This window comes from Hemiscyllium ocellatum, chromosome 3 (assembly GCF_020745735.1).
Source record: "Hemiscyllium ocellatum isolate sHemOce1 chromosome 3, sHemOce1.pat.X.cur, whole genome shotgun sequence".
NCBI lineage: Eukaryota > Metazoa > Chordata > Chondrichthyes > Orectolobiformes > Hemiscylliidae > Hemiscyllium > Hemiscyllium ocellatum.
Window position 1 is genome coordinate 142,570,815 of NC_083403.1, and position 10,527 is coordinate 142,581,341.

The 10,527-nt window shown below is 43.9% G+C and overlaps 1 protein-coding gene across 1 annotated transcript in view; it reads right to left on the bottom strand.

Moving 5' to 3' along the window:
- The window catches only part of tmem214 (transmembrane protein 214), a 53,161-nt gene extending 46,539 nt beyond the window's left edge, over positions 1 to 6,622 (bottom strand). Inside the window, exon 1 of the mRNA XM_060854121.1 lies at positions 6,225 to 6,622. Coding sequence (XP_060710104.1) covers positions 6,225 to 6,348 — 124 coding nt within the window. The 5' untranslated portion in view covers positions 6,349 to 6,622. The remainder of the gene's footprint in view (positions 1 to 6,224) is intronic.
- Between the last annotated feature and the right edge of the window lie 3,905 nt (positions 6,623 to 10,527).

Sequence of the window (10,527 nt, forward strand, 5' to 3'; positions counted from 1 at the left end):
CTGAGCCCCCTTGCTGCCTTAATGTCATTTCCAAACTTACTAACCATACCTACATTCACATACATATCATTTATATAGATTACAAGAAGCAGTGGACCCAGCACCAATCTTTGTAGCCTATCACTGGTCACAAGCATCCAGTCTGAAAAACAACCCACCATGACCACCTCTGAGCTGGTTCTGTATACAAATAGCTAATACTCCCTGTGTTTTATGTGATCCAACCTTGCTAACGAGTATGAAAGTCTTCCAAATTATACTTACTGGAATTTTGAAATAGAGACCTGTTGGGCCAAGCAGGATGTGGAAGCAGACCACATACAGGCTTGTGGGTCAAGACTTGAATAGAATGCACGTACGCAGGCTAGGCACCAGGTTGACTTGACATGGAGATTAAAATAGTAAGAGGACTAATTGATCGTCACTTCCAAAAGCATTTTATGCCATGCTACACAACAGACATGCAAACAAAGTTTATCTCATGGAAAAAGGGGCAGCAATAACAAATTCTAAATTAGCTGGCTGACAGGAAACAGGAATACTGTCAATGTTTTCAGGGTGGAGAAAGCAGCGTTTGGTATGCTTACCTTTACTGGTCAGTGCATTGAGAATGGAGTTAGAAGGTCATATTGTGGCTGTACAGGACATCAGTTAAGCCACTTTTAGAATATTGAAGAAGGGCTTATGCCCGAAATGTCAATTCTCTTGCTCCTTGGATGCTGCCTGACCTGCTGCGCTTTTCCAGCAACACATTTTTCAGCATTTACCAGGATGCTGCCTGGATTGGAGGGCTTGTCTTATGAAGAGAGGTTGAGTGAGCTAGGGCTTTTCACACTGGAGAGAGAAGGAAGAGTGGTGACTTGATAGAGTTGTATAAGGTAATGAGAGGTGTAGATAGAGTAGATAGCCAGAAATTTTTCCCCAAGGCAGAGATGACTGTCACGAGGGGTCATAATTTTAAAGGTGACTGGAGGAAGGTATGGGGGGAAAATCAGAGGTATGTTCTTTAAGCAGAGGATGGTGGATGTGTAGAATGCACTGCCAGCAGAGTCAGAGACATTAGGGACATTTAAGCGACTGCTAGACAAGCACATGGATGGCAATAAATTGAGGGGCGTGTAGGTTAGGTTGATCTTAGATTGAGATAAATGCTCAGCACAACATCATGGGACAAAAGGCCTGTACTGTGCTGTATTGTTCTATGAATTACATAGAATCACAGATTTGAGAGCTCAGGGCACAACTTCAAAGCATGCAAACAATACGAAAAAGAGTGAAGAGTGTGCAAGATTTTAAAGTCAGATATGTAGCAAGCAAAGTTGAATGCAAGAAGAAAAAAAAAAGTCAGTCATTTGGCAAGAGGAAAATTTGACAGTATAAAATAGAATTGTTCAAAACCTAAGGGGGTGCAGGAGCAGTTTACATGCTATGTATGGACCTCAAGTAGAGTTTTCTCTGAAGCTGTAACACTATATTCTGCATCCTGTTCTGTTACTGACAAATTTATAAGACGGTATGCATGCAAAATACTTTTCATTATATCTCAGTATGTGACAATAATAAATCAGATGAAAAGGAGCGTGGGACCCAGGTGTACGTACACATACATCATTGAAGGTGGCAGGACAGGTTGAGAGAATACCTAATAACACACATCTAGACATTTTACCTCAACAAACGTACTGCCGTTTGTTCTTGGCTGCATGCTTAGAAAAATGTGAAGGTATTGGTGTTTGCAGAAAAGATTCTGGTAGACACATCCATTGATGATAGAATGGAGGGAAATAGATGGTGACTTTGGGCAAAATGTCCATATTACAGAGAGTAAGCGCTGGATATCTTCAAATGGATAAAGGCAGATAAATGCTGAAAATGTGTTGCTGGTTAAAGCGCAGCAGGTCAGGCAGCATCCAAGGAACAGGAAATTCGACGTTTCGGGCATAAGCCCTTCATCAGCCCCGATTCCTGATGAAGGGCTTATGCCCGAAACGTCGAATTTCCTGTTCCTTGGATGCTGCCCGACCTGCTGCGCTTTAACCAGCAACACATTTTCAGCTCTGATCTCCAGCATCTGCAGACCTCACTTTTTACTCAAAGGCAGATAAATCCCAAGGATCTGATCAGGTGTACCCTAGAACTCTGTGGGAAGCTAGAGAAGTGATTGCTGGGCCTCTTGCTGAGATATTTGTATCATTGATAATCACAGATGAGGTTCCTGAAGATTGGAGGTTGGCTAACGTGGTGTCACTGTTTAAGAAGGGTGGTAAGGACAAGCCAGGGAACTACAGACCAGTGAGCCTGACAGTGGTAGGCAAGTTGTTGGAGGGAATCCTGAGGTCCAGGATGTACATGTATTTGGAAAGAAAAGGACTAATTAGGGATAGTCAACGTGGCTTTGTGCATGGGAAATCATGTCTCACAAACTTGATTGAGTTTTTTGAGGAAGTAACAAAGAGGATTGATGAGGGCAGAGCAGATGTGATCTATATGGACTTCAGTAAGGCCTTCGACAAGGTTCCCCATGGGAGACTGATTAGAAAGGTTAGATCTCATGGAATATAGGAGAACTAGCCATTTGGATACAGAACTGGCTCACCACACAGAGTGGTGATGGACAGTCGTTTGTCAGACTGGAAGCCTGTGACAGTGGAATGCCACAAGGATCGGTGCCAGGTCCTCTACTTTTTGTCTACATAAGTGATTTGGATGAGAGCATAAAAAGGTACAGTTAGTAAGTTCGTAGATGACACCAAAATTGGAGGTGTAGTGGACAGCGAAAAGGGTTACCTCAGATTACAACAAGATCTTGATCATATGGGCCAATAGGTTGAGAAGTGGCATATGGGGGTTTAATTCAGATCAATGCATTTTGGGTAAGATTTGCTTTCCATTAAGTGTACAAGTCCTGCTAAGGTCCGAGGGAGTGTTGCTGAACAAAGAGACCTTGGAGTGCAGGTTCATAGCTCCTTGAAAGCGGAGTCGCAGGTAGACAGGGTAGTGAAGGCAGCGATTGGTATGCTTTCCTTTATCAGTCAGAGTACTGAGTACAGGAGTTGAGAGGTCATGTTGCAGCTGTGCAGGACTTTGGTTACGCCCCTACTGGAATATCGCGTGCAATTCTGGTCTCCTTCCTATTGGAAAGATGTTGTGAAACTTGACAGGGTTCAGAAAAGAATTACAAGGATGTTGCCAGAGTTGGAGGATTTGAGCTATAGGGAGAGGCTGAACAGGCTGGGGCTGTTTCCCCTGGAGCATCAGAGGCCGAGGGGTTGACCTTATAGAGGTTTACAAAATTATGAAAGGCATGGATAGAGTGAATAGGCAAAGTCTTTTCTCTGGGGTCAGGGAGTCCAGAACTAGAGGGCATGGGTTTGGGAGAGAGTGGAAAGATATAAAAGAGACCTACGGGGCAACATTTTCACACAGAGTGATATGTGTATGGAATGAGCTGCCAGACGAAGTGGTGGAGGCTGGTACAATTGCAACATTTAAGAGGCATTTGGATGGGTATGTGAATAGGAAGAGTTTGGAGGGATATGGATCGGGTGCTGGCAGGTGGTACTAGATTGGGTTGGGATATCTGGTCGGCATGGACAGGTTAGTCCAAAGGATCTGTTTCCATGCTGTATATCTCTATGACTCTAGGAGAGCTTACATTTGGATAGATTGGAGAAGTTGGAATGGTTTTCTTTAAAAGACAGGGCAGAGAGGAAATTTGCAAGACACACATTCATTCAAAGTCATGACAAATCTATAATTTGGAGGTGCCGGTGTTGGACTGGGGTGGACAAAGTTAAATATCGCAATACCAGATTATAGTCCAACAGGTTTATTTGCAAGCACTAGCTTTCAGAGCACTGCTCCTTCATCAGGTGGTTGTGTAGTAGATAATTGTAAGACAGATTTTTTTTTAGCAAAAGTCTACAGTGTGATGCAACTGAAATTATATATTGAAAAAGACCTGGATTGTTCGTTCAGTCATCTTTTAGAATGAGCATGTTGGTTTCAGTTCTTTCATATGTAAATCCCAGAACTTTATTTTTAAAAAATGTTACATTCTCAAGTAAATTTTAACAATAGGTGCTACATCGTCTCATAATGCATTGAAGGTGTGAGGCTGTCTGTGCCCCAGAGTCCAGACCAATTCTACTTTTCTAAAAAAAAGTTACACAATCTTACATGGATTCATGCAGTTTTTGAGCAAAATAAAATATAATTCTGCAGGTACAAATTCACCCCACAAACGTGTGTGCGCGCGTATGGGAGAAAGGGGATAAGTCAGAGAGGGGTGTGTGTGTGTGAGTGTATGAAAGCAATCTTGTATATGAGGGGGTCTGCGTGAGTGTATAGATTTGTACAAGTTTGTATACACACATGAGTGAGAGTGAGAGTGAGATGCAGTGTGACAAGAACCCAAGGTCATGGTTGAAGCCATTCCCATGGGTACCAAACTTGGCTATCAGCCACTGCTTAGCGACCTTGCATTGTTGCCTGCCCCGAAGTTCGCCTTGGAGGATGGTCACCTGAAGGTCAGAGGTCAAATGTCTCTGACTGGGAGGGAACACACCTGTCTCTGCTACTCAGCTAAATGTTGTCTATCACATATGCTGCAGGCAAGGATGCCCTGAGGCATGGTACATTGGCAAAACTTGAGCAGAGGCTACAGAACAGAGGAAGGACACCACACAACAATCAGCAGACAGGAGCGTTCCGTCCCAGTCAGAGGGCACTTCAGCGGTCCGGGACAATCATCTGACCTTTTCGGGACAGGCAACAAAACAAAGTGTCCAACCGGTGGCTGATAGCCAAGTTCAGTACTCATGGGGATGGCCTCAACTGGGACCTTGGGTTCATGCCACACTACAGGTTAACCCACAACAAACACACCCTCTGCCTCACACACCTTCTCAGACTTATACTTCTTTACACTCACACAAAAGTTTGTGGGGTGAATTTATACTTGCAGAATTAGATTTTATTTTGCTCAAAAACTGCACGAATCCATGTAAAATTCCGTGAATCCTTTTTTTTAAGAAATAGAATCAAACTGAACATTGGGGCACAGACACAGGGCATCTCACACTTTCAATGCATTATGTGAGACGACATGGCACCTGTTGTTACATTCGCAAGTGATCTTTAACTTTTAAAAAATGTTCTGGGATTTACATATGAAAGAATTGAAACCAACTAAACTAAAAGATTAGACTTAAACAATCCTGGTCTTCTTCAATATATCATTTCAGTTGCATCACACTAAACTTTTGCTATAAAAGCTGTGTCTTATGATTAATACTCCACAACCACCTGATGAAGGAGCATCACTTAAAAGCTAGTGCTTCCAAATAAACCTGTTGGACTATAACCTGGTGTTGTGAGATTTTTAAATGAGGAATCTAGATCAGATAAGCATCTAGGTTCTTACTTGCAAAAAAGATCAAGCAACAGTGCCACAATTTTCACCGTTGGCAAATCAATGAGAGAGAAAAAAAAATTCACCCAGAGAGCGGTTAAAGGTCTGTAATACACTGCCCAAGACTGTGGTAAAGACACATTCAGTCAAGGAATCCAAATTCAACCATTCTTTGAAGTGAACGGCAATTCTCAGCAGTCGCCTTACACTTGATTTCCAGTTCTTAAGACTCACTGCAGCACGAGTTTAATTCCCCTCAATGTTAGTCAACTGTTTTTCTTTGGCTAATATTGGAGAGCAGCTCCATTGTGAAAAAGTGTACGAAGAACGGAATTTCACGTTTTAAACACTAAACTCACTGAGAATAATATTTGTTACGCTAAAATATTCGAGTCCCAAAGAAAACTGGTCTTTATTCCAAATATTAAATAGATTAATATTTAGAATTTTTGGATGGGTGGACGGGTTAAACTTTAAAGCAACGTCACGGTATTGATAACTGCAGAATATAAAAACGTTTACATATTGCTAATGGGCAAATATTTCAGTAGAACATAGTGACCAACTGAAAAAGATTGTTAATAGACAAATAATTACTAGATGAAACACAATTATAGCCCAATAAAAAAATTATACTTCCGGAATACCACTTCCTGATAGCTGCACGGAGCATGTTTGCTAACTATAAGGTACGTGGCAATGCCGAGGGCAACAGCCTTTCCCAAGCTCTGTGGGGAATCGGGTTGTACGGACACACCGGCCTCCTCCCACAGGCCCCACGCTGGGAAGCTCAGAGATTTGTTTAACTCACGGACTGGATCTATCCGAGGCATGTTCTCAGACAGGGCTTTCCGGGCCGACTTCTTCTCATTTCTAGTCAAAGTGGCTTTCTTATTTTTCTTGTTGACTACTTCCCATTTGCCAGGCGACGCCATCCCGGGTAGGGTGATGGTGGAGATACTGTCGCCGGGAGGAAAGGGCGCCCAGCTCGAGGCCGCCTGTTGGAGAAATTCTCCAACGGACGTTTTTCAAACAGCGCCCGCCGCCCAATCAGAGCCGGCCGCGAGCTCCGCACGCGACGTGCACACGTGGCTGGATGCCCTGTGACGTCACACCTGAGCGTGGGCTGTCGCCCCTAATTCCCGATAAAGGGCTTGTGCCCAGGACGTTTATCCTCCTGCTCCTCGGTTGCTGTCTGACCGGCTGTGCTTTTCCAGCACCACATTCTCGACTCTGACCCCTCAGCATCTGCAGTCTTCACTTCCCCTTATGTTCCAAACACAAGAGTCAGGATTGGAGTGGTGCTGGTGCCACCTTGTGCTCCCGCCAGGAGGGTGAGCAGTTCTTCAACTCCACATTCCACCCTGATCTAATATGCTACATGGTGCCAAACACAAGGTCAGCTTCACTCGTATTCACTCCTAGGACATGGGCCAGCGTTTATTGCCCATCCCCAGCTGCCGCAGGAGGTGGTGTTGTACTACCTTCTTGAGCAACTGCAGTACATACGCTCCAGCTAGACCCACAAAACCCTTAGGGAGGGAATGCCAGGATTTTTGACCCAAGGACAGTCAGGATGGTGAGTGGCTCAAATGGGAACTTACAGGTGGTAGCATTCTTATCTAACTGCTGATCTAGTCCTTTTAGATGAAAGTAACCTCTGCTGCTGTGAGAATTAAGCACACGCTGTTGGTGTCATTTTGCACTGCAAACATGGACATGTAGCCAGTTGGGGTTACCATGAACGAACTCTCCTCGCCTTGCATGAGGTGTGGTGAATGTCATGTTAAACCACCACTGGTATCGCTGTCATGAGAGGACAGCACTATGGTCTGATCACTATGGTGATTTTTCCTATTAGATGGATGTGGTCATTGGTTTGGAAGGTGCAGTCCAAGAACCTTTGGCGAATTTCTCCAGTGCCTCTCGTAAGTGGTACACACAACTGTTATTGAGTGTCAGTGATGGAGGAAATGGATTCTTATTAGTGTGATGCCAATCATGCATTGCTTAATTAGAGTCACAGAGATTTACAGCATGGAAACAGACCCTTCAATCCAACTAGATGCTGACCAGATATCCCAACCCAATCCAGTACCACCTGCCAAGACCCGCCCATATCCCTCCAAACCCTTCCTATTCATATACCCATCCAAATGCCTCTTAAATGTTGCAATTGTACCAGCCTCCACCACTTCCTCTGGCAGCTCAATCCATACACGTACCACCCTCTGCGTGAAAAAGTTGCCCGAGGTCTCTTTTATATCATTCCCTTCTCATCCTAAACCTATGCCCTCTAGTTCTGGACTCCCCGACACCAGGGAAAGGACTTTGCCTATTTATCCTATCCATGCCCCTCATAATTTTGTAAACCTCTATAAGACCACTCTTCAGCCTCTGACGCTCCAGGGAAAACAGCCCCAGCCTGTTCAACCTCTCCCTATAGCTCAAATCCTCCAACCCTGGCAACATCCTTGTAAATCTTTTCTGAACCCCTTCAAGTTTCACAACATCTTTCAGATAGGAAGGAGACCAGAATTGCACGCAATATTCCAACAGCGGCCTAACCAATGTCCTGTACAGTCTCAACATGACCTCCCAACTCCTGGACTCAATACTCTGACCAATAAAGGAAAGCATACCAAACGCTTTCTTCACTATCCCATCTACCTAGGACTCTACTTTCAAAGAGCTATGAACCTGCACTCCAAGGTCTCTTTGTTCAGCAATGTTCCCTAGGGCCTTACCATTAAGTGTTTAAGTCCTGCTAAGATTTGCTTTCCCAAAATGTAACACTTCGCATTTATCTGAATTAAACTCCATCTGCCACTTCTCAGTCCATTGGCCCATTTGGTCAAGATCCTGTTGTAATCTGAGGTAACCCTCTTCGCTGTCCACTACACCTCCAATTTTGGTGTCATCTGTAAATTTACTAACTGTACCTCTCGCATCCAAATCATTTATGTAAATGACAAAAAGTAGAGGACCCAGCACTAATCCTTGTGGCACTCCACTGGCCACAGGCCTCCAGTCTGAAAAACAATCCTCCACCACCACCCTCTGTCTTCTACCTTTGAGTCAGTTCTGTATCCAAATGGATAATTCTCCCTTTATTCCATGAGATCTAACCTTGCTAATCAGTCTCCCATGGGGAAACTTGTCAAACGCCTTACTGAATTCCATATAGATCACATTTACTGCTCTGCCCTCATCAATCTTCTTTGTTACTTCAAAAAACTCATCAAGTTTGGGAGACATGATTTCCCACGCACAAAGCCATGTTGGCTATCCCTAATCAGTCCTTGCCTTTTCAAATACATGTACATCCTGTCCCTCAGGATTCCCTCCAACAACATGCCCACCACTGAGGTCAGGCTCACCGGTCTATAGTTCCCTGGCTTGTCTTTACCGCCCTTCTTCAACAGTGACACCATGTTTGTCAACCACCAGTCTTCCTGCACCTCACCTGTGACTATGGATGATACAAATATTTCAGCAAGAGGCCCAGCAATCACTTCTCAATCACTTCTCACAGAGTTCCTGGGTACACCTGATCAGGTCCTGGGGACTTATACACCTTTAACCTTTTCAAGACATCCAGCACTTCCCCCTCTGTAATCTGGACATTTTTCAAGATATCACCATCTATTTCCCTACAGACTATATCTTCCATATCCTTTTCCACAGTAAATACTGATGCAAAATTTAAAAATAATCACAATTCCATATATTTAAATGTGCCAGAACACTTTGTTTCCCTGTGCTATCTCTTCAGCTAAAACAAAAAGCATCTATGGAGTGAAAACAGAATTAATGTTGAGTATTTAGAACTTTGTTTCTGATTTATAGCATCCACAGTTCTTGGTTTTATTCTACTGTTTCTTAAGCTCCTTTGACAGCTCTGCCATTTTTATTTTTAATAATTCATTTTGTGGGATATAGGCATTACTGGCTGGCCAGCATTTATTGCCCATCCCTAATTGCCATTGAGAAAGTATATGTGAGAGCTGCCGTCTTGAACTGCTGCAGTCCACTTGCTGTAGGCTGACTCACAATGCCATTAGAAAGAGAATTCCAGGATTTTGACCCAGAGACAGTGAAAGAACACCAATGTACTCCCAAATCAGGATGGTGAATGGCTTGGAGGGGAGTTTGAAGATGGTGGTTTTCACTTACATGCGCTGCCCTTGTCCTTCTAAATGGAAGTGGTTGTGGGTTTGGACGGTATTGTGTGAGGATCTTCGGTGAATTTCTGCAGTGTATCTTGTAGATAGTACACGTTGCTGCTACTGAACATCCTAGTCGAAGGAAGTGAGTGCTTGTGGATGTAGTACCAATCAAGCAGGCTGCTTTGTCCTCAATGCTGTCAAAATTCTTGATCGTTGTTGTGGCAGCACTGATCCAGGCAAATAGGGAGTATTCCATCACACTGCTGAATTATGCCTTGTAGGTGGTGGACAGGCTTTGAAGAGTCAGCTGGTGAGTTACTTGCCACAGTATTTCTAACTTCTGACCTGTAGCCACTGTGTTTATGTGATGAGTCCAGGATGATAACCCCCAGGATGTTGATAATGGTCCCTTTTTAATGATTCACATAGCCAAGCAGTTATTATAAACTAGGGTTATTAATTTATTTGTGATTGAAACTGCATGAATTCTGCCCACTCCTGGTGTCTTCAGTCTACAAGAGGCCATTTGGATAAACTGCTTTAATGTAAATTGTGTTCTTTTGTTGGAAGTATGTAAACTATGCTGTTGTTTGGAAATTAAACTGTGATGCTTAAAAAGCTCACTAGGAGGAGTGCTTCCAGCTCCAGTTGTTACATGTTGTGCATAACATTTAGGAGCTGAAAATGTGTTGCTGGCTAAAGCGCAGCACGTCAGGCAGCATCCAGGGAACAGGAAATTCGACGTTTCGAGCAAAAGCCCTTCATCAGGAATGAGGAAAGTGTGTCCAGCAGGCTAAGATAAAAGGTAGGGAGGAGGGACTTGGGGGATGGGCGATGGAGATGTGATAGGTGGAAGGAGGTCAAGGTGAGGGTGATAGGCCGGAGTGGGGTGGGGGCGGAGAGGTCAGGAAGAAAATTGCAGGTTAGGAGGGCGGTGCTGAGTTC